The sequence below is a fragment of the Aedes albopictus genome, chromosome 3 (genome assembly GCF_035046485.1).
Source record: "Aedes albopictus strain Foshan chromosome 3, AalbF5, whole genome shotgun sequence".
Classification (NCBI taxonomy): domain Eukaryota; kingdom Metazoa; phylum Arthropoda; class Insecta; order Diptera; family Culicidae; genus Aedes; species Aedes albopictus.
Window position 1 is genome coordinate 222,376,956 of NC_085138.1, and position 24,687 is coordinate 222,401,642.

Consider the following 24,687-nt stretch of genomic DNA (forward strand, 5'->3'; position numbering starts at 1 on the left):
CTTTCATGTTCGTTGAATTCCACATCCCATTTGATTAAATCGATATGGCTGCCACTCTGTCCACACTCATTAGGTCACTACGATCTGCTTCCGATCGAAGGAAACACTGGAATTCAGCTGGGTTTTAATCAGCTCCAAAGTGCACTTGGATTGAACCGTAGTAACTATATTGCAAGTAGTGTCACTTATTCACGCTGAGCCACAAATCTAATATCACACATTATAAGCAAATGCCTACTTGTACAAGCAAACACAACACTGTTCACTGCGTTGGAAGTTTTTTTTTTTCTTTTCACTTAATAGTATATCGCTTCGCTCCGAACGTGTTTAGTATCTGTGTCGAGAATGTGCAAATTTGCCACTTATTCTCATTTACTGATGATGATACAACGTCGTCTGCTCTCGCAGCGCTCGGTTCTGCTAGACTTGTCGTTCCGCCTGTCCGTATCGCTGATATGCTGCTCTTTTACGGCATAAACTATTAATTGTAGGATTCTATCGGTTTTATAATTTCGGATTACTCTGATTACATAATTTTCCGATATTATATGTATAGAATGTAGTTGTTATTTAATGCAAACACACACCAATGCGTACTATAGCGATGTATATGAGTAGTAAAGGTACACCCAAACTATTTATAACTCCACTTCAAACATGATGCATTTCATAAACTATAATATCACAGATGCAGTTGAACACAAAACGTGGTTATTAACATGATGATTCATTTTTCCCTAACTTTACTTTTCGAATAACGATCAACATTAAACGCTCGAATCTGTTTCTGGACTGAAACGCGATGAAAAAGTGTAAACAAATAGTATTGATGTACCTCTATACTGGAATTTCAGTTTGCCATGCGCATTGCAATATTGAATATCACACACAGTATTACCCTACCAAGGCAGGCCATCAGTATAGTGAGTGCGAGAATGTTTCACGAGAAGAGCATGGCGATTATCTGGCTGCGAGCGGCACGCCGTCGTGCCGTGCCATCAAATTCAGATCGTGCTTGTGTGGAATTGAAATGTTTTCGATCTGTTGTGCCATACTACCACCTACTTTAGAATCTCATACATCATCTGTTCCAGACAAAATAACTTTAGCAAAGATGCTACTAGCTAGTTTAGTGTACTACTACTAATACTATAATCGTTTTTGATCACTGAATTGAATGCGGCATGGATGATTCTTTGATTTCGCAGTAAATGTAGTATGTACTTGGATTTCGATTCTATTTATTAGTAATCTGTTTATATACTTTTAAGCCAAAAGTGATGCCCTTTAGCACATAAAAAGCTATTTTTTTTTTACAAAACTGAAAACACGTAGTAAATATGTTTCTTGGGCATTTCTATTATTTTGCAATTCTGGAATGTAAACCTTTCTCGCTCAGGCAATTGAACTATGTACTATTTACATGATGTATTGTAAATCATATGGGACAATAAGAACATTGAAATATATGAGCTCTTATATGCTTTTTATATGAGCTCATACGGTTCTCCTAATTATCGAAAATCTTTCTACATCTTACATGAAGGACAGACTTGTTAGAATCCCAAAATGGCCGCCACAATGGCCGACTTTAGCACCTACTCACGATTTCGAAGGCACAAATCTCTGCGTAAACAAAACCAGCGCATCTGATCTTCTCATTTTAAGCTTATTACAAGTGAGCAAGAACAGAATAATAAAATGCACAGTTGTGCGAAGCGTGCTTCTTGAGATTTGTGCGTTTGAAGTTCTGATGCACTGATGAAGCGGGATTTCAAGACGTTTGTCCTGAAATTGAAAACTTCATTTTAGACGAAAGCTTCATTTTAGTAAAACATAGCTATTGGAAAAACCTTATTAATTATATATGGCTGCCAAATGATTACACTCAATTCTTTTTTAGACGATTTTATTTTGCACGACCCTACGCGATTTTCTCGAAGTTACTCAATTTTTTACGCGATTTTGGTAATTTGCGGAGGGCAAATCGCGTAAAAAATTTCCTTTTGATTTTTTGCACGATTTTTCGAAGTTTACACGAACTTTTTTTGCGCGAACGCATTCATCGTGTTAAAACAGAATTCAGTGTATATTCGACAGCCTGGAAGAAGCATTGAATAGGGTCCCGATCAGGAATGAATAACTGCCACATAACTGGAGCATACCAAAATCGGGTATCATACCAAGACAAGGTATTGGTCGGTTATCCAGGTATTGTAAATAACTTATTTTGGTATTTGGTAGGTATTGATACAATACCTCAACGAGCTATTGGTTTGGTGTTGATGATGGTTTGAGCTGTACATGCAGAAAAATAACACATATTAGAATCAAATTTAAAAATACTTTGTTTCAAAGTCGCGAGGTTTGTTGAATCAAAAAAAATATTTTTTTTGTTTTCAATATTGGAGTTTGCATATTGCCAATATGAGCAAGGTGATTCAGTTTTACCTTCAGATTTTCAAGAGCAGATTTGGTCGTGAACGTTAACTCGCTATCAGTATAGCAAATTATAGCAGTATCCGTGTTCGATTCTCGCTCGCCTTTTTTTATTTCGCTTTCACTTTCCAACAAAAACATTTTGTTTTTGAATCTAAGTCCATGAATATTTGTTTCAAAAAATATAGTCTTTGAAATTGCAAAATTACTTACTTTCAAAGCAATGATGTGATAGATTCAAAGTCAACAAGTATTTGAAACTACAATCAGTGTCGCGAAGGCTTGATTGTTAAAGCAATGAAAATAATGCTTTGAAACAAATACCAAATGTATTTGATTCAAAGCAAAATGGTATTAAGCCGTGGTTCAATGGTTTATTTTCTTTGATTCAAAGCACTTTATTTTTGAGTTTAAAATATTTTTTTCTGCGTGTATTATTCAATTATGGAACATTCCGTATTTGTATGGAAAAATCGCCGATTATTATTTAGGTATTGTCATACCTGATGTTATTATTATTATTAATATTCACGTGTTATGCACAGAATACACACCAGTTATTATTTTAGGTATTTTACCTCTTATGCATGGCTACTTAATACCTCATTCAGGTTGTATGTACTCGGTTTTTCATACCTGAGTTAGTTATTCTTCAGCTATTTTCTCCTGCTCGGGGTGGGGCGGGGCAAGATGGGTCACCTAAGGATGGATCATCATAACTTTGTAAATACAGATCGTTTTTGTTTCTATTCACACTCTACTCAATACATTAGTTAGCTATGTTAAAAGTCAATAAAAAAAAACAAGATTTTGAACAATCAGGTTTAGAGAAAGACCGATTTTGAGCCTTAAAAAAAGTGCGGCGCCTTTCAAGTAGTTCAGCTTTTTCCTAATGAAAAACGGCAATAACCATTTGGGCAGGTGTACCTATTTTGGGCACTTGTCGCCATAACTAAGTTCATTTCTAACCGATTGATTTGAATTTTTGTGTAGAGTTAGATACTGTACGTGCCTAGCTCTATACCAATATTCATATCAATCGGTTTTAAAATGACTTAGTTACAGTGACAAGTGTCCAAAATAGGTTCAACTGCCCAAATGGTACAAGACCCTATATGCTCCATATCCATACTGAATAAAAAAGAGCTACTACCTAGTAAACATTTTATTAATTTATTTGGAAAATAAATAAGTTGACGGTTTTAATGGACTTTAGACGAATATCAATGTTTTCACAAATAAATTATCATAAATTGAAGTTATAATTTTAGGCGGTCATTCTGCTTGGTTGGAGTGATTTATGAGGTAGTCTTTTAATGTTTAGGCCTCATAAACCTTCCTTGGGTGAAAACTAACAGAACAAAACTTAAACGACCCAAATCGGACCACCCGTTCGCAAGTTATGCGCGGTCCCACGTATGCCACTGCATTTTTATATATATATATATAGAAGATAAATCACTTTTAAATGCTCCAAAAATAAGCTCAGAATTGAAGGTGACCAAACTTGCCCCGCGGTCGTTTATATGGAGATTATATGGAATGTATCGCATAAGAAAAATGGCTAAAAACATTTTATTTTTAGTTTCCAATAAGAGTGAATACATACTTTTTCAATACATACCCTTAACTTTTGTATATTTATGCTGGTCACCTAATAAAATTATTAGCATAATCAAAACATAAGTAATGCGCTCGAAAACGGCACTGACCCATCTTGCCCCGTGACCCATCTTGCCCCGCCCCACCCGATCTTCCCTATAGCTACATTGAGCAGGTACCATGGCAGGTATTTACATACGTCTCTGTCGTGTGCAGCATAGTTGGCCCATGTTCCAAAACAGCAAACTGCTTTTTAAGTTTCAGCATTGTTTCCTTCTCTACGGACAACAGTAATAAAAATACAAAGTGAATCCAACAACATAGTGTTAGAATTGGTATTTATTATTGAAGTATAAACAGAAAATTTCATAAACATTCAATTTACTTTGATTTTTTAAAGAAAAACTCTGGTGAGACTGTAATGCCGATAAATCTAGCAATTTTCGGGAGTTTCTCGGCATAAACTGTTCCTTGTTATGTGAGATGTTCAGCATAAGCAGTCCCATGGTGTAATTTTCATCATAAGCTGTCGAGTTTTGTAGCATAAGCTATCCCATGTTGAATTTTACGAATAATATCAGGATTTCCGGAAAATGTTCAGGATTCCCTCAGAGATGCTTGGATAACTACTTATGCGTATACGTTGAACATGGGATAGCTTTTGAGAAATGAACATGGGACAGCTTAAGCTGCAAAATGGTACATAGGACAACTTATGATGATTTTTGATGATGATTTTGTTCTACCATCTATTGTAGCAAGGCATCTGCCTATAGCACTGGAATAATCTGAAAAGCGATTTGATCAAGATTGTGCTGTTGTTAGTGATTAGTCGTTCTCCTGTATGAAGGGCCAAAAAGGGTTGTGCGGACCGGCAAGCAGAGCCACTTGCGCGAAACCCGCGTCAGGGGAAACGAATCTCCTTCCAAAAGAAAATTCTCACGAACAACTGCAAAATCAAGCCCTCGATTGACAGAATACTCCCAATAGATGGGGTCGAAGAGCCCGCCCTCAATTCACGAAATGTTAACAACAAGGAGGAGGAAGTTCCAGGCTCCTGTCCAAATCGTTTCAATCGGGTGCCCTGATGGTCCCTCCCTTTCCCAATATATGGTATGATATGTGTGATTGTTATTATATGACAGAAAATTCTTACCTTTTTTTTTATCTGAAAACTAACAGGTTATGATAATATTTGATTAGTATTTATTTATACATCAAATTTACCTGAACCCTCCTGAAATAAAATGTTAATTAGCAGTAAAAATTCAAATACAACACACATAAAAAGTACACAAAACTTAGATCTTGAAAGGGACATAACTGTCTGATTACTTCAGACAGGAAAATATGTAGCAAGATCTAAATTTGGTGTGGCAGATCTTACGCCGCAACGCACCCTTGTAAAGGTGATCTACCTACGTTACGGGACTATATAGGACAACTTTATGATGATAAAACTGAACATGGGACAAATTGACTTGATGTTGTTTTCATGGAGTTTCTGAACAAAGTATACTAACCGAGAGTAGATTCTGAAAGTATACGCAAAAATAAACCTTTTGAGGATAAAAGGTCAAAATTGCCGGGGCCCGTAGTATAGTGGCTACACGTTCACTTCATAAGTGGATGGTCATGGATTTGATCCCAGCCCCGGCACTTGCAATTTGTATCAGCTGCTCTTTTCCCGAGAGCAGCTGACACCTGACCCTCTTCTGAGCATATGCTCTAACGGACCCGGAAACTTGGATATCGGTTAACGGCAACTCATAATGGACCCCCAATCGGACTGGAGAAGGAACAAGAGCCACACATCAAAATCCTCGAGCTCATCATTCTACCATGGACACTAGGGTAGAAAATTGACAGCAGCGCAACGGCAACTAGTTCGATATAGTAGAATTAGAATAGAATACATTTAGGCGCTGTACAATTGTGCACCCTAGTTCTTCGGAAGGTTAGAGAGAGGCCCAGGCATTAAAGAATAGATGGGAATGAAAAAGCAGACGAACTAGCAAGAATAGGATCATCAAAACCTCTTCTAGGCCCAGAGCCTTTTTGTGGCTACTCTCCATGTTCCATAAAAATGGAACTGAGGAACTGGGAAAGGGTAATGGTTAATGCAAATTGGAATAAAACCCAAGGTGCACGACAATATAAAAAGTTCATTACTCCAAATGTATCAATTACAAACAAGCTTCTTTCTCTGTCCAAAAGAAGACCTGTGCACATATACAGGACTAATAACACAGCGTAACAAAAATTAGCTTTTGGTCTGTCTCAAGAGCAAACTTATGCGTCTCTGACAGATTTTGGGCCGCTGAATCCGAATCCGGGCTCAGATTTGCTAAAACACGTCACAATTTTGAGCTATACCTCAATTTATAGGGCAAAATATGCGATTTTGGGCTTTTTTGGCTGCAAGTTATTAAGCATGGAAATATTTTTTTAATCAATCAAAAGGTTAATTGGTTAATTAACATCTAAATTAACGACTCATGCTAAATATTTCGTTTTACCAAATCGAATTTGATAGTTTTAAGCGATTTATGTTAGGTACGATATTTCCCATACAAGTCACCCTCCGCAAGTTGCATGCAAGTTTCCATACTTACATAAAATGCTTAAATCTTACAAATTTGATTAGGTAAAATAAAATATTTTGCATGAGTCGTTAATTTAGATGTTAATTGACCAATTAACCTTTTGATTGCTTAAAAAAAATATTTCCATGCTTAATGGCTTGCTGTCAAAAAAGCCCAAAATCGCATATTTTGCCCTATAAATTGAAGTATAGCTCAAAATTGTGACGTGTTGGAGCAAATCCGAGCCCGGATTCGGATTCAGCGGCCCAAAATCCTTCGGAGACACATAAGTTTGCTCTTGAGACAAAAAAAAATGTTGCGCTGTGTAATTACACAGGATTATAACAGGACACGTCTTACCAATTATCACAAGAAATTAATGAGAAAAGTTGAAGATGATACTTGTCGATTCTGTGATAAGGAATCTGAAACCTCTGCACATTTATTGTGTGACTGTGTTACGCTCTTAACTACAGAAGAGTAAGAGTAAGATATTTTGATAAGGGATTCCTACAGCCCTCTGAAATATGGTACTTACAGCCTTATAAAGTAATTTATTTTATACGACACATTTTTTCCTGCGGGGAAACATCCGACGATCATGCGCTGAGGGTCTCTGCTCATAGTGCCTATCGCCTTGATATGTGGTTATATAGATTAAGTGTTTCACTAAAGATCAGAAAATTGGTCCCAGTAATAAGTTAGTTACCCTACAAAAGAAAAAAACCCTCTTCCTACAGAAGAAAAAACCCTCTTCCTCCTCTATTTTCCCTCAGGTAGATGATGAAATAGGCTATTATTATGGCGATGGCACTAATGTCCCAAATGGAGGATAACGTGCCTCTGGAACCCGCCTTCTGATACCTTAACCTTACGGGTCAGTTCTTTCCTATCCAAGGCCTATCAGTGGTGCTCAGGCTGGAGGATACCGCGGGCCAAATTTGCAATTCGGGATCGACCTGCGGGCCGCATAAAACATTGATGCACAAAAAGAACAAATCCAAAGCATATTTATTAAAAATCTGAACTGTTCAATTTAAATTCATAAGTTTGGTTGAGAAAAAACATTTGAGCTTCAAATTAAAATTTCAAAAAACAATTTAGAAGTTGCCCCTAGAATTGCCTTGAAGCCACTTCAAGAACTTGTCAAGCAGCTTTTACAAGAATTTCTTTTGAATCGCTCCAAAAAGGTTTGCTGAATTTTCTCCTGAAATTTCTGTGGAGTTGCTCCAGAAGGTTTTCGAGAAATGTCTTGAAATTTCTTTTAGTTTTTCTAGAATTCTCTAGGAACATTTCCAAGAACTCATCTTAGATTTGCGTCATTATCTTCTAAAGTTGCTGCATAAGTTGCTTCAAATTTATTGTTCAAATTTTCCTCAGGCGTTCTAGGCATCTTTTGTGTCTTGATGCAGTTGGTTCTGGAATCTTGTTTGTAGTTGCTCCTGAAAATTCTCTTTTTGTTGCTCGAGGAATTTATTCTAAAGTTGTTTAAGAAATTTCTGTTAGAGTGGCACCAAAACATTTTTCTAGGAGATGCTCCTATAATAGGGTCCTAAAATTAAAGACGAAATATCGCTTATATTGAATAATACGATCAAGCATGGTATTCTAATCGAAATTGTACTTTACTCGAACTTGAAAAACAAAGGAATAATGAGAAAATTCGAAATAAGTAATATGGTAAATAGTTCTACTTTGACATTTGAGGTCTACCTTGTGTGACTGAGCTCGACATTTTTCGCACTGGGATTTCAAAAATGTTCCTATCTGACATACACGGTGAAAAAAAATTACTCAAAGTATGTGTTATAAGCTAGGGACGAGACAAAAGGCTAAACAAATAAAAATTATATATTTTCAACTACGGTTAATAAAAACGTCAAAAATTGAGTAAATATGTACTCTTGAACCATATATTGTGGTTTAAAACAAGAAACTCGATAGGACTTTAGGAGCCTATTTCCATGCAGTATCGCCACAACTTTCTCATTGAGTTTCTCCATATATTTCGTTGAGTTTCTCCATATATTCTCATTGAGTTTCTCTATATATTTCGCTTAGAGTTGTTTAAAATTTTTTCCCAATAACTTTTCCTTGAGTTTCTCCAAAAATGTATCCAAAAGTTTCTCCAAAAGGGCACAGGAGACGCTTTATGAATCTCGCCTGAGATTTTTTTCTTTAAGTTCGTTCAGGAGTTTCGCTTGGACAATTCAAATTGGATTCGTAGGTTTTGTTGCGAAAAATGTGTGAGTCTTATAATAGAAATTTAAACAAACAGTGAAAATGAAACAATATTGGCAACCAAGTTGAGATTTGTTGAGAATTTTGTCAAAAACTTCGTGCTTTATGTTTGTATTTTCTTCGGAAGGCGAAATGTGAAATATTTGCTCAGCGTTGCATTGACTGCGCTTAAACACTGCAACTAATTTTTAAATGATTCAAGATTACATTTTCAACAAACTTTCATTTGATTCGTACCACTTATAACTATAAGCTGGTTTCGTGACTTAGCTGAAATACCGAAATATTTCGGAGTTGCGATTTCGAATCTTACCAGAACGGATTGTTCTTTTTGTTTATTTATCATTTAATTTGTGTTCAACAGTGTGAAATAGGTCAGCAATTTATTTTTGTTTGATTTCTTAATGAATTTAACGAGTTATTTCAAACAATCGTTCAAAAATTTCGATTCGTCTTAAAGTACTCCGCGGGCCGCATCTTAAGGCTTGAAGGGCCGCAGGATAAGCAAGCACCACTGGTTTAGAGGTTTCAGCGCTATTCAGCGACCGGCTAGTAACCTTTCAAAAAGGAAAAAAAAATTCCTAATTGTCTTTGGCAGATTCCCTTTTCAAGCATTTATAGAAACAACAAAAAGCTGTTCTTTGAAATAAATAAACGTATTACTTGAAATAAAAAATACAAGAGAGCCTACAATAATAATTGTTGATTCTATGCGGATTTTTTATACTACATTTTTTTTCTTATCTATAGATAATTTCAATATTAACGCTTCCATCCTTTGTAGATTCTTGCAGGTCATTTAACAAAATTATTAACATGATCATAACATAACAAAAGTGAGGCGTTCGAAAATAACCATGAACCATCCTGACCCGTCCTTTTTTATTATTAACGTGTACTTTATTTAGCAAATTCTACACTTAGGTGCGTCGTCCTCTTCTATTAAATATGTATATATTAATATATTAATATATATATATTAATTTGAGACACAACAGAAATTAAAGTTTTATGTTTCGGTCTCGATTTTCAATTTTGCTCCTTTCCAATCTTATGTTGCTGTCCGCCACTCTTCTGTGCATGATATCTTTAATGTGAAAGTTCATACGCAGAACGTCAGTTCATTTTTTGTGTTTGTTTTGATGGCCGCTTGTGAGCTCTTTCCATACTATCGTCGTTTTTTATTTTTAAATCTAGCTCTATTCACGTTGAACATTAACTATGAGTAAGTAATATAAATGTTAAATTTAAGTGAAGGAAAATATATGTTGAGTTGAAATTTCATTAATCAGACTACAATCAACAAGGCGGTAACATATATTACTAACTTTTTACGATTTTCGCAGCGCATCTAGAAGTCATTGTGGATGATAATTTACCCAACAATCCATGCTGTCAACATGGACCAACAGTGCTCTTTCACAGAACGGATCAAAGCCATGCAACTATTGAAAAATACTACGCCTGTACGGCAAGCCGGGATGGAAAATGTTCTTTCAAAGTTGCTGCCTCGAAAAAGAGCACATGTTATCAAGATGCCAGCAAGCCTGCTGAACAACTAAAGCTGGATTATGATGAGGTAAGATTTAGGTATATTTTTTTCGGAATAAAGCATGTTTCTCATTGTCGCCTTAGTGTTCTACGAGCACTTTGAACCAAGAGCTTTTTTTTCAAAACCAATTTTCAATTTCAATTTTTACAACATTTAATTTATGATACATGTAAGATAGTCTAAAAAAATAGTGAAGAATGAAGTCAAAAACATCCATCGATAATATTAAGAAAAATGTTTCACTTAGTTATCATGTAATACTAATCTCGTCTTCCTTCAAGGTAAGAAACGCGTCTGTTTCACAAAAGGTGTACTGCATCCAATGTCAGCAACTGTTCCTTGAGTCCAACGCGAAAGACCACAACAAGCACAAACTATTTGACAAACTATCAAACGAAATTCTGCTTCAACCGACAAGATTTTTAGCACCGCTGAGCATGGATGGAAACGAAGCGCAATACTTCTTCAGTGATTCCTCGTTGAACTGCATAGAGAATATGTTGAAGCAGGTCAAAATTACCAAAGTTATCTGCCTAGGAGCTCCAAGGCTTCACGAGCATCTGCTTGTGAAAACCGATATCAAATCACTATTGCTGGATATTGATAGAAGATTCCACTGGTTTTACGATCAATCGCAGTATGTCAGCTACAACATGTTCAACCACTTCTTTTTCGGGGGAGAAAAGGCGGAAAATATCTTCAACAACTATCTGATGGTTAATGAGTAAGTGACTCTTTTTCCATTGTTTTTTTTCATACAGAATTTAAAAATTATTATTTTTAGGTCAACCGAACGGATATGTATCTTCACCGATCCGCCTTTCGGTTGCCGTACCGAACTACTGGCTCACACCATCAGCCGTATAAATCAAACTTATAACTCAGTCAACCAGCTCAGTCAGCAAATTTTACCAACGTTTTGGATATTTCCCTACTTTATGGAAACGTACATACAAAAGCAAATGCCATCTATGGAAATGTCCGACTATCAAGTCAACTACACCAACCATCGTACCTATCACAGTGGAGAAAAAGGGCTGAAACATGGATCGCCAGTTCGCATATTTACTAATGTCCCTTTAGAGTTGTTCAAGCTACCCGTCAAAGAGGGCTACAAATGGTGTTCGGAATGCCAGAAAAGTGTCCACAGAACCAATCTACATTGCCGCGTGTGTAAGAAATGTCCATCGAAAAACGGTGCCACCTATCGTCATTGTAGCAAGTGCAATTGGTGCGTGAAGCCGAACTACGTGCACTGCAACGCTTGTGGGAGATGCACTCAGGTGCAGGGACACCAATGTTCCTCTTACAGGAAACAACTAAACTGCCGAATTTGTTTGACCAAAGGGCACATGGAAAAATGTTGCCCTTTTTGGCGAACGTTTAAACATTTCAAAATGGCAAAATCCGGATGTGTCGTTTGTGGAAGCAAACAACATATCGTCACAAACTGTGATGAACGGAAACGGGTTCTCAAGGAGAGGTATTTCCTTGGGCAATGTGAGAATGCAATAAACTGTGTCAAATAGAAATGTTTGTTTAATTTTTTTCACTAATATTACGAGTCCCGACCTTTATGGTTATGCCAATTAGTGCCACCTCGCGCTGCGATACACACTGTGAAGGACGACAGCCATTTGATAGACGGACGTGATGTAAACGAAAGGTGTAAATAGCAGTTCAGTAAACACCTGCAGCAGGTCAGCAGAAAAAGTTTCTTCTCTGGACTCCAATCGCCATGGGATGCGGACATCCGAACAAGATTGATCTGGAAGCTGAAAGTGGAAAAAACCGCGGTCGATGAAGTAGGAGAAGCGTTCAACAAGATCACCCCGGAGAATATCGTGGAAGGGTGCCATCGCGTTTCCAACACCATAAGCAAGACACATAAGGTTGTGTTGTGACCAAAGTCTACGATCCATACAATGTTCTGCAAATATGTATGGGCAAAAGTCTATAAGGGGAGAGCAGAAGGGGGGTTCTGAGATGACCAAAAAACAGTATACGTAGCTCATGGACAGGACCTTTCAACAACAAACTTTGGCTATGGAGATTTTTCTTCGCGGTTGATGCCATCACAACGTAGGTCATATGAGGATTAAGTGTTAGCCTGTACGTCAAATCCAAAGCAAAAGCCAATTTTCGAAGAAACCATCAACAACCTTCCAGTCACGAACCAGATGATCATGGCTGAAACTCGAAAGAATCCAGTTCTCCAGCAAGTGATGAACTTCCCCAAAGATAGTTGATCGTACTATCTGAAGTAGGGTCTGGGACCATTTGGGCAGGAGCACCTATTTTGGGCACCTGCTGCTATAACTCAGTCAATTTTGAACCGATTGACTTGATTTTTGAGTCACGATCAGATACGCACAGTATCAAGCCATGTACAAAAATTGAAGTCAATCGGTTTGAAATTGACTGAGTTATTGCAGCAAGTGCCCAAAATAGGTGCTCCTGCCCAAATGGTCCCAGACCCTATTTGACCACACGAGGTGGACTTAAAATTGTCGACGGCTGCAGCATGCTTGGTGACCGATGTTTCACTTAAGATTCACAGCGGATTGTTCGGCAATTGTATCACGGAAAGCATCTGGCACGCAGCTATATCTAGGGGAAATGCGGGTAAAATGAACACCCGTCGTTTTTAATGGAAATGAAAATATTCCTTTTTTACCATGTAATATCGTAGATGATATTATGTTCTAAACATTCTAGAAGAAAAAAAATGCCGAAAACTGTATACAGTTTTCTTTATTTTTTTCGATTGCAAAAAATGCAAGAAAATCGAGTAGCGAAAAACAGTGAGGGTAAAATGGACAATCGATGGGGGTAAATGAACACATATTTAAAAGTTAATTTTTACGTGTAATTGCAACTGCTAAACACCCGGGACGATCTTCTTTTTGTAGAAATGCAATATCTTCTTTGTTTTAAAACATTCTACCCTGGAGTCTTTTTTTATAATCAAGGGCAATAGTTGTGCTAAGAAATGCATGGTACCTCCTCCCTTTGCACCCTCCCCCTTTTTTGCAGGGTGTCCATTCAGGCCCGGATTTAAGGGGGGGGCAAAGGGGGCAAGTGCCCCGGGCCCCCCGACTAGAGGGGCCCCCCAAGAATCCTAAAGCACAATATATTTTCTTCGAAAAATCATATGAAATGCACTTCGACAGACGATCATATTTGATACATAATTGGGTTCCTTCGAGGGTATCCAGCTTACTTTATAATCTGAATTTTCACTTGAAGATCCAAAGTTTCATATTTTTTGATAAATTTACATCGATTAAGTAAAAAAAAACACTATATTTTAATTGCTAGACAACTCAAATGTAGAATTGGAGTGTATTTCCCAGAATATCTGTTTGGCGGGATCGGTTGTAAGCTTGGTTGCAGCAAATTCATATCTATAGATCTATTACAAAATTCAGTAATTCGGTAGTGTGAAGTTTTTATTTTTAATTTTGGTATACGTGAGTTTCTATAAAACACCTTTGAAGTTCTTGTTGATTTTAGTAGGTAGATACACTTTTTTAGAACTTAAAATTACAACAAAAAAGCGTCTCTTACAAACAACTGCTTAACCTTTCAGGACGCGCGCCATCAAGCGACCGAAACTGCACCACGCTCGCACTGTATACGACGAGCGAGGTTTTTTGGTAGTGTTGTACTTTTGACAACACCGCGCGCGCTGAAGGGTTAATACAGTGCGAGAAATAAGTATAAAGACAGAGCCGATTCCCATACAAAATAATCATGTTTGAGGATCTTAATCTCTGTTTCTAGCAGTTCGATTGTGATGGAATTTTGGCTGCAACCTTTTAAAACAACTAGAATTTAAGGTAGTATTAAAAATCGGCAGCTTTATTATCGTTCAATTTAAAATTAGAAATTAGCTATAAAGTTGATCAAAATCGCCTAACACTTTGTATGAGTGAAGTAATGAAAATTCAGGTTTTCGTTGAATTACTGGAAGACCTATGCATATTTTTTTAATAGTTTTTGGCACAGATGATGAAAAGAAGGAACATCTATCAGTACTCAAAGATCATCAATGCAAATGTTTACATTTACTTTTCAGATTCAAGTAAGTATAAAGACACTTTTTGTATGAAATATGCAGGCAAGTGAATGAAAATTGCCGCCCGGTGAACTTCAGTGCGTCTGCTCGAATATTTTGCGCACTGGATTGCTACATTGCCCCTCAGAGTCCCAACTTTGTTTACTCGTAGAACAATTCAATCTGAACTGAGCGCTAAGTTGTGAAATTTTCATAAATCTTATAAATTCGGATGAAAGTTTAAAATATATGTATTATCTGAATAAGATGACATGTACACTGCAAATCAGAATGCAGCATCTTGAAATTTCAGCAAAAACATTAAAATAAATTTTAGTACCTCTTTTTTCATTTATTTAAGTAATCTGTCGAAATTTTGGAGAATAGCGTTGGAAAAGGTATACTTTTTAAAGGTCATCAGAAGAACGCTATATTCGACCTGTAGGTTTTTATTACTTCATCACAAAAAAATGAAAATTAATTAAAAATGTGTCATGATAAGTAAACAAAAGAGGTACAAACCGCAAAAAAACAGCAAAAAAACGAATAATACACAACATTGAAAAGAAAACGTTAATGTATGGTTTATATATTCAAAATCTTGTTTTTGGGGGCCCACATTTTAGGATTTGCCCCGGGCCCCCCGAAGCCTAAATCCGGCACTGTAGTCCATTCAAATTCAGTTTTCCGATTCCCGGATTTTTCCCGGGTATGGGCTAACTTCCCGAGTATGTACGAACGCAAATTATTGTTGTACAGTGACCCCACAATTTATGAATCGGCAAAAATGACCACAGTTTATGGATCACTCATTTGATCAACACGGTGATTCATAAATAGTGTACAAAATTAAGGTGATTCATCGGTGTGGGGTCACTGTAGTAGGACGCTCCTCAGTGTATTTTTTTCATACAGTTTTATTTTGGTCTAGGGTGACATTGGGTATTATCGGCAGGTTTGTTCTCTTCGTCATGGGAGGTTTTTGTCAACCAAATTGCCTGAAACTTGGCCATATCATTCAGCTTAGGTGGGAAGGATTTGAGGCCAACTCTGAATTCAATAGGGTTCAAAAAACCCCCCCAAGACGAAGAGAACAAAACGGCCGAGAATATGTAATTTCCCGTATAACTTGATACGAATCTTATAGATTTCCTGATTTCATAAATTATGATTAAAAAAAAAACTTACTAACTCTACTATCGCTGGTGTTAATTTCCCCTTCTTACACGAAATTTAGGATTAGAGTTAGTTGAAAAGGTCCTTTCTATAACAAGGAAATAGAATCTATATGAACATATTATTGAAACTGATGTCACTGTGTCTGATTTTTTCACGATTTTTTTGTTGAATATCATAAAAAAATCGGTAGAAAAATATCGAAACATTTTTGGTAAACCTGGTCTTTAGAAACTAATGTAGGGTGGGGCGGGGCAAGATGGGTCAGTGCCATTTTTGGGCGCATTACTCATGTTTTGTTTATATTAATAATTTTGTTAGATGACCAGCATGAATATGCAAAAGTTTGGGGCATTGATTGAAAAATTATTCACTCTCATTGGAAATAAAAAATAAAATGGTTTTTAGCCATTTTTCTTATGCGATACATTCCATATAATCTCCATATAAACGGCCGCGGGGCAAGATGGGTCACCTTCAATTTTGAACGTATTTTTGGAGCATTCAAAAGTTATTTATTTTTTATTACAAGACTATCTTATAAATGACTTCAATCAAGCGGAATGAACACTCAAAATTATTACATAAAATTATGATATTTTTTTAGTGAAAACATCGATTTTCAAGTCGCCTTAGGACCACTCAAATCGTAAAGTGTTTTATATTCCAAATAAATTTATAAAATGTTTACTAGTAGCTCTTGTTTACTCAGTATGGATATGGAGCATATATGAATGCGGAATAAATCTTACATTTTGACGTTTTTCGTTGAGAAAATGTAAATTACTTAAAAGGTGACCCATCTTGCCCCGCACTTTTTTCACGGTGCAAAATCGATCACTTTTTAAAACTGCTCGTTTAACATCATATTTTGTATTTAATGAACTTTTTATCGACTTTTTGCATAGCTAACTAGTGTATTAAAGAGTAGCGGACGAATGCAAACCAATACGATTTGTATTTACAAAGTTATGGTGATCCATCCTTATTCGACCCATCTTGCCCCGCCCCACCCTATCAATTATTTGCTACATTTTGAGAAAATCTCCATCTAACTTTTTGTTCTGCTTTCATCGTCATTTTAAACAATTTACTTGCTGAATCCAAAGTCTTTTGACACAGATTTTCTCCGAATTTTGAAGTAAAACGTTTGAGTTCTTCTCCAATATTAAATAATATCTTGAGGACATTCAACATTTATTCCTTTAGGAAGTACTCCATGGGTTCTGCCAAAAAAAAATCATGAAAGTTGTACCTACAACTTCTTTTAAAATGCTTCGTTTGGCTAATATTGCCGTAAACATATCAGGGATTCTATTGTATACTCTTCCGGGGATCCGAGTGATGCTTCCAGGAAGTAACATTTGGAACCATTTCTTCACAGATTCCATAGAAGATTCTTCTGTGGATTCTACTACCATCCTAAGGAAATGTGTAGGAAATTTCTTATGGGATCCCATCAGAGAGTCTTTCATGAGCAGTTTTTTTTTTGAAAATTCGCTGTAATTTACAGTGTTGTACTTACTCTTCAGAATTTTATTTGAATTTTACCTAAAGCTCCTCCAAAATTCTGTACAGAAGCGGATAGGCACAATATCACTGTTTTTCAATTATTTTCTCCTTGACTTCTGCCAAAGGGATCAAATTTAAGGGATCTGGCAGAAATATATGAAGAGTTCCACTAAGAATGTCACCAGAATCCCTCCAGAAACTGACACATTTTTTTTCAAACATGAAAATTTCTTCGCCGTAAGTAACTTCTGCAGGTTTACTGAGTTCGCCAGGAATTCCGATTTTCCTAACAAGACTCAAAAAGTCCATCGTGAAATCTTGCAGAAATCTGAAAATTTCGCCTAAGAAGTATATTCTGATTTCTTTTACATGAATTTATCAAGATCCAACAGAAACTAATAAAATTCCTGAGAGGCTGCCTTTCTAAAAAACATATTCAACCGGCAACTCTGTGAATGTTGCTATCATTCTATTCAAGACTTGCTTGACACTTATGAAGTACGGATAGACACCATAAAGATTTTTCCCGGTGCCTTTTACAATTTCCCGTGTTTTTCCCGTATTTTCTCCGGTGGTTTCGAATTCCCGGGTTTTCCCGGTTTTCCCGGATGGATGGACACCCTGTTTTTGGTAGCCGAAAATACGTGGCTTTTTTGTATTCTTTTATAAATTCTACATGTTTTTGCTCAAATTCCATCGTTTTGCTAATCATCAATAGTTTTGACTGATCCTTGACATGCAATGTATCCCTACTCATCATAGTCTGTTGAAGTTTTCACCGCAGAGCTATTTCAAAGTTCCTTAAGAAAATGAACTCCAGATTCGGCGTTCACAAATGTCACAAATCCAACTGTTACGACGCGTTAGTGGGAGGTGGCCGTGATACGGTTGGTCATATCAGTCGTATAAAAACGCGTTCGTAAGCGAACAAAATTACTTTAATGAAACACGCGACTTTACGCTTTAAAAGAATACATTAGTATGAATCGGTACACAGTAAGATCTAATCAACTCTATACAAAACAATGGTATGACAACTAGCGAGTATTGGTATCCGGTTTATGCTTCTGACGTCTATCGTGTGGCAGCATGCAGCTGTCACCGATGAGCCCAGCTGGAAAGCGAGGGATGAGCTATGCTCCGAGAGCAGTGTTCCCAGCGCTCCTGTTCCGTTGTCGCAACATCTCCCCTTTTCAGAACCGTTGGTACTGGTTGAACCTCGCTGGCGGTCTTCTCGGTCTGGAAGATCGACGAAGTATTCTGGGCTGTACGGTCGGAGTGCTAGCGGCAGCCGACTCGAAGCTTTAAGATGTAGTGCTTGAGGACGACGACGACATGTCCGATTCCACGGCCGGACAAGGTGGTGATAACGACGGAATCCGAATGGTGTCGCTTGAATGCGAAGTCAAGGCGGTCGCTTCGCTGCTTGAACGGGGTGACGCGTTCCACGCATCAAGAAGGACGTTCAGCGGAAGTTGTTTCTGTCCTGACGGTTTGTTGATGCCAGGATCTTGATCGAAGCCAGATGATACTCGACCCCTTAGTTGGTTCAGATGGGATCGAACCAAGCGACGTTTCTCGGTCAGTACGTTGAACATGACTTGTCCTACTTGCTCGATAATCTTGCCGGGAATCCAGCTCCAGGCGTTTTTGGCGTAGATCTTGACGTAGCCGAGGCCATTGACGTTGAACGACCTCATGCTGGGCTTCTTCGGGTCGACCGGTGGTGGTACCGGTGGAGGACGTTCGGCTGGCGGGCGTAGCAGTTCGAGGCATGTACGGATACGACGTCCGAACATGATTTCCGACGGCGATAGACCCTCGGGTGCTGATCGGTTCGGTGTACTTCGGTAGGCCAACAAGAACGTTTCCAAAGCTTCATCGGATGAACCTCTCCCTTCTTCGAGTTTCTTTATCGCCCGCTTGAAGGTATCGACGAACCGTTCGGCCTGCCCGTTAGATTGTGGGTGGAACGGTGCAGTGGTTACATGGTCGATTCCGTTTGTTGAGCAGAACGTGGCGAACTCCGAACTCGTGAACTGGGTGCCATTGTCTGACACGAGCGTTTCCGGCATCCCCAGGCGTGCGAAAATGCTTCGGAGGATGCTGATCGTTGCAGACGCCGTGATACGACGTGTCCGGATGATCTCCGGCCATTTCGAATGGGAATCCACGGCGAGCAGGAAGTAGTCACCGTCGACGGGGCCGGCGTAGTCTATATGCACTCGTTGCCAGGGACGGACGGGCTTGGGCCACGGCACAGGTGGGGCTGCTGCGGGTGACTTCGCTGTTAGGGCGCATGGGGAGCATGCCTTGACGTAATCGGCGACTTCACTGTCGAGCGACGGCCAATAGACGTAGCTGCGCGAAAGTGCCTTCATTCGCTGAATTCCGGGGTGGCCCCGGTGAAGCACTTCCAGGCACCGCTTGCGCAGAGGGGCTGGAATTACAACCCTCTCGCCGAAAAGGATGCAGCCTTGCACCGTAGACAGGGATTCACGGCAATTGTGGAAGCGAAGAAGTTCTCGGTCTGCGTTGCTAGCCAAGGATTTTGGCCAGCCATCGTGGATGTACCGGTAGACCTTCTTGAGCACCGGATCCAATTTGGTGCTTTGTTGTACTGTGTTAAAACTCAAAGGAAACACGTTAAAAGTATCAAATACTACTGACCTCATATCACTCTCCAATGTGACGGATGCGATTACGAAGTCTTCGTCGGGTTTCGCATGGCGGTTGATAAGGCGAGAAAGGATATCGGCATCGCCAAACTTCTCGGTGGTCACGTACTTCATGGTGAAATCATAGGACAATAGCGTTAGGGCCCAGCGTTGCAGCCGGTTTGCGGTGTACACTGGGATGCCCTTTTTGCTACCGAAGATGCGCAGTAGTGGCTGGTGGTCGGTTTGGAGCAGAAACTTGCGGCCGAAAATCATGCGGTGGAATTTGGTTACCGCGTAGATGATGGCTAATCCTTCCCTATCCGTTTGGCTGTAGTTGCGCTCGGCGGGTGCCAAGGCTCTTGAGGCGTGTTGGACGACTTTTATTGACCCATCCGGGAAGCGGTGGCTGATGGTCGCTCCCAGGCCGACTGATAATGCATCGGCTGACACGATTATGTCCAGATCGGGGTTGTAGTGGGTCAAAAGTAGGTCCGAGGAAAGGATGGTTTTGAACTCGTCGAAAGCTCGCTGACAGTGGGGCGTCCAGTCGAATTTTGCTCCGGTTTTCAGTAGATCATCCAGCGGGCTACGCAGGGCACGCATTTGCGGTACGAATTTCCCGTAAAAGTTTACGGCTCCGAGAAACGACCGAACTTCCGACACGTCTTTGGGCGCCGGCATCTGCTTGATGGCCTCTACTTTCGCTGGATCGGGGCGAATTCCGTGCTGGTCGAGCATGTGTGCCAGGTACTTTATTTGTTCACGCCCAAACGAACACTTCTCCAGGCGAACCGTGAACCCGAACTCCTGTAGGCGCTGGAAGAGCGCGTTGAGGTTCCGCCAATGTTCCTCCTCATCTTTGCCTCCGACGATTACGTCATCGATATAACCGCAAGTGTGCTCAAGCCCCGCCAGCATGGTGTCTACAAGTTGCTGAAAAGCTCCCGGTGCAGCTTTCACTCCGGGTGCCAGACGGTTTACTTTATACAGGCCCCGGTGGGTGTTGATAGTGAGGAGCGTACTCGTTGAATCATCGACAGGGACCTGGAGGTACGACTCCGACATGTCAATAATGCTGAACACCTTGCAGTTGGCGAGTTTGACGAAAATGTCCTGCGGTAACGGCAACGGATATTGGTGCGGCTGGAGGGCGTCATTCAAACCAGTCGAGTAATCGCCGCAAATCCTAATTGCTCCGCTTGCCTTCCGCACAACCACGATGGGTGCGGCCCAGTCAGAGTAGTCGGTGGGAGTGAGGATCTTCAAGCGCTCGAGACGGTCCAGTTCCTCATCGACGGCTTGATACATGGCGTATGCCACGGGGCGCTTGGGTCGAAACACTGGTCGCTGGTCTGGCTTGAGGTCTAACTTCACTGTTGTTTTGGTACACCGACCAAGACTGGCACTGAACACTTGCGGATAAGCGGTCTTGAGCCGCTCGACCATAGGAGTAGAGGAATCGTTCACTTGGCGGCAGAACACGTTCATCGGCACGGTATCCAGATTGAACTTCTCCACCAAATCCAGACCCAAGATGTGCAGATTCTGCGAAACGACGTAGATGGTAGCCACTTGCGTTACATCGTTTACGGTGATCGAGCAATCGAACTCCGACAGCAGGTTCAGAGGATCGCCCGATGCAGTCTTCGCATTCACTGATGGAGGTCTGGTTGGTGGCTGTCCGAGCTGCTTCCAGGTCTCGCTGGACACTACGGTGATGTCCGACGCCGAGTCGAACTGTAGTCGAACCGCGACACCGTTCAGAAACACCGGAACGAATTTTCTTCTTCCTCGCACATTATTCACTGACACTTGAACAGTCTTTGTCTCTACTGTGACATTTCGCAATCGTCTCTTCACCCGCTTCTTAGGGGTCTTTTTGTCACTATCACAATAACCTTCTTTGTGTCCACACTGTTTACACATTGAGCACTGATAGTCTTTGTACCTACAGTCACGCACGTAGTGCATCGATCCGCACTTCCAACAGGGACTAGGTGGCACTTTCTTCTTGTTTTCGCTGGACGAAGACAACGGCGACGGACTGGACGGCTGTTTCCACGGTCGTGGTTGCTTGCGGAATCGCTGTTTGATGGCATTCACTGTGTTGCTGGATGCTTCAATCATGGCGGTATCGTGCCGAAGGTTCAGCAGGCGCTGACACTCGGAGGACAACTGTTCGAGAGTAACGTCGTTCTTCTCCTCAATCCGCGCAAGCAACCGCGTCCGTATTTCGGCATCCGCTTCCGACGTCAAACCGCAAACGAAGATCAACACTTTAAATTGTTCCTCCGAAAGATTTCCCAGCTCGAATTCGACGCACGTCTTGTTGATTCGGCAGGTGTATGTCACGAAATCTTCGGCGGAACTTTTTGCGGTCTGGAGGCAGCGATAGCGTTTGCTAATCAGCGATTCCGATGCTCCGAAAAGTCCTTTTAACTTGGCTACAGTTTCTGCGAAGGTGAAGTCCTTCGTTGTCTTCGGCAGGATGAAACTGCAGTAGCGCTCGTGCTCTGCGATGCCGAGCTTTCGCATCAGCAACCTAACCTTAGCTTGGTCGTCAAGCCGCGCAGCATCGTTGGCGAACAACTCCTCGTACCGGGAGAACCAGGACGAAAAGGTGATGCTGTTCTCGGTATCGTACCGGAACTCTTTTACATTCGATGCCAACGAGTCCAGAATCGATTCTGGGTTAGCCGGAACCTGGACTTGGATGTTCCGGAGGGTGTTCTCCTGCTGCTGGATGAACACGCGCTGCTGCTCGTGGGATTGCTGCTGGTTACGGAGGAGCTCGTTCGTCACAAGCTGCGTCTGCTGAAGCTGCTGTAGCACCTGAAGGATGAGCGCATCCGTGGTAAACGGTGCTGCTTGCTGGGCATCTCCGTTCGACATCTCGGAATCGTCCTCTGCAGACGATGAGAGCTTGCGCTTTTTCCGCGTGGGAGGCGCGATTTTGGATTTTTCACAAAAACTCGCGAAAACGACACAAAAACTCGCGCACCCGAGTCGCCACTGTTACGACGCGTTAGTGGGAGGTGGCCGTGATACGGTTGGTCATATCAGTCGTATAAAAACGCGTTCGTAAGCGAACAAAATTACTTTAATGAAACACGCGACTTTACGCTTTAAAAGAATACATTAGTATGAATCGGTACACAGTAAGATCTAATCAACTCTATACAAAACAATGGTATTACAACTAGCGAGTATTGGTATCCGGTTTATGCTTCTGACGTCTATCGTGTGGCAGCATGCAGCTGTCACCGATGAGCCCAGCTGGAAAGCGAGGGATGAGCTATGCTCCGAGAGCAGTGTTCCCAGCGCTCCTGTTCCGTTGTCGCAACACCAACATTCTAAACCAAATTTTATACACAATGAATGATCACAGAACATAGTTTACGGTACTCAAAAAACCTCAAAGCACCCCTAGAAAATTCATAAAACATGAATTGGGTGAGCTAGGTCATCCAAACTACGTTCATTTTCTTAAGATCTATTGGATCTACTATCATTTGTGTTCACTGTGTTCAAGAAATTTAGTCACGTTGATGTCAATTAGACCTCGCAATGCTACGAGAATCTCGATAGTTGGATAATCTTAAAAATACAAATGGCCTCCAATACATTTTAAAGTTTGGGTTACAATATCTACATACTGTATCATGCTTTAATTGTAAACAATATTCGTGGAATGTAGTCTATACTGCTGATGGAGCCTTAGTGCATAACTATAATGCTTTAGAGCAAGTTTACCGGGGGCTACTATCTGGGCGAGTAAAATGATTGCCCACAGAGTTGTCATTTTAGTATAGTTACTCATTTCCACACCGGTCGCTACTATATTTAGTTACCGGATTGCGTACCGGTCGTTGCCAAATACTGTTGCGGTATAAACGAAATATTTTGGAAACATATTATGAAAGAATTTCTTCTGGGATTCCCCAGGAATTCCCTCTGAAATTCTAGCATGAATTTTTACTGAGTATCCTCGAGCAATACGTATTCCCCAGGAATCCCTTCCGGGATTTTACCTGAAATTTCTACTGGAATTTCTTTTCGGGATTCCTCCGGAGATTCCTCCAAGAGTTCCTCCGGAGATTCATTCAGAAATTCCTTTAGGGATTCCTCACGAAATTCTTCCGGAATTCTCAGATGATTCCTCAAGGAATTCCGTCGGGGATTCCTCACGAAATTCTTCCGGAATTCTCAGATGATTCCTCAAGGAATTCCGTCGGGGATTCCTCCGAGAATTCTTCCGGAAATTCCTCCGGGAATTCCTCCGGGAATTCCTCCGGGAATACCTCCGGGAATTCCTCCGGGAATTCCTCCGGGAGTTCCTCCGGGAATTCCTCCGGGAATTCCTCCGGGAGTTCCTCCGGGAATTCCTCCAGGAGTTCCTCCGGGAATTCCTCCAGGAGTTCTTCCGGGAATTCCTCCAGGAATTCCTCCGGGAATTCCTCCAGGAATTCCTCCGGGAATTCCTCCAGGAATTCCTCCGGGAATTCCTCCAGGAATTCCTCCGGGAATCCCTCCAGGAATTCCTCCGGGAATCCCTCCAGGAATTCCTCCGGGAATCCCTCCAGGAATTCCTCCGGGAATTCCTCCAGGAATTCCTCCGGGAATTCCTTCAGGAATTTCTCCGGGAATACCTTCAGGAATTCCTCCGGGGAATACCTTCAGGAATTCCTCCGGGGATTCCTCTGAGAATTCCTTCAGGAATTCTTCCGAGAATTCCTTCAGAAATTCTTCCGAGAATTCCTTCAGGAGTTCCTCCGGGAATTCCTCCAGGAATTCCTCCGGGAATTCCTTCAGGAATTCCTCCGGGAATTCCTCCTAGGATTCCTCCAGGAATTTCTCCGA

The 24,687-nt window shown here is 40.5% G+C and overlaps 3 protein-coding genes across 6 annotated transcripts in view; 1 reads left to right on the plus strand and 2 right to left on the minus strand.

Annotated features, from left to right (window-relative positions):
• Positions 1-783, minus strand: part of LOC109424533 (zinc finger protein 25) — a 38,678-nt gene extending 37,895 nt beyond the window's left edge. For both annotated transcript variants that reach the window (XM_029878154.2, XM_029878152.2), the window contains exon 1: positions 1-783. The gene's annotated coding sequence lies outside the window, so the exon portion shown is untranslated.
• Positions 493-11,951, plus strand: LOC109424532 (rRNA N6-adenosine-methyltransferase ZCCHC4). Of its 3 annotated transcripts, none has more exons than XM_062859080.1 (4): positions 493-623; positions 10,214-10,446; positions 10,701-11,143; positions 11,204-11,951. In XM_062859080.1, exons 1-4 carry the CDS (start codon positions 590-592, stop codon positions 11,946-11,948), a joined length of 1,455 nt encoding a protein of 484 aa, XP_062715064.1. In that variant the 5' UTR covers positions 493-589; the 3' UTR covers positions 11,949-11,951. The 3 variants fall into 3 exon arrangements, with proteins under 3 accessions (XP_062715064.1, XP_062715063.1, XP_019555251.3); XM_062859079.1 differs by lacking the exon at positions 493-623 and adding an exon at positions 788-923; XM_019699706.3 differs by lacking the exon at positions 493-623 and adding an exon at positions 9,919-10,092.
• Positions 11,952-15,160: 3,209 nt separating this feature from the next.
• LOC134291387 (uncharacterized protein K02A2.6-like) lies at positions 15,161-23,565 on the minus strand. Its single transcript, XM_062859081.1, has 2 exons — positions 16,497-23,565; positions 15,161-16,130 (listed from the first exon to the last, which is right to left on the minus strand). The coding sequence occupies exon 1, from the start codon at positions 22,717-22,719 to the stop codon at positions 18,472-18,474; it is 4,248 nt and encodes a 1,415-aa protein (XP_062715065.1). The 5' UTR covers positions 22,720-23,565; the 3' UTR covers positions 15,161-16,130; positions 16,497-18,471.
• Between the last annotated feature and the right edge of the window lie 1,122 nt (positions 23,566-24,687).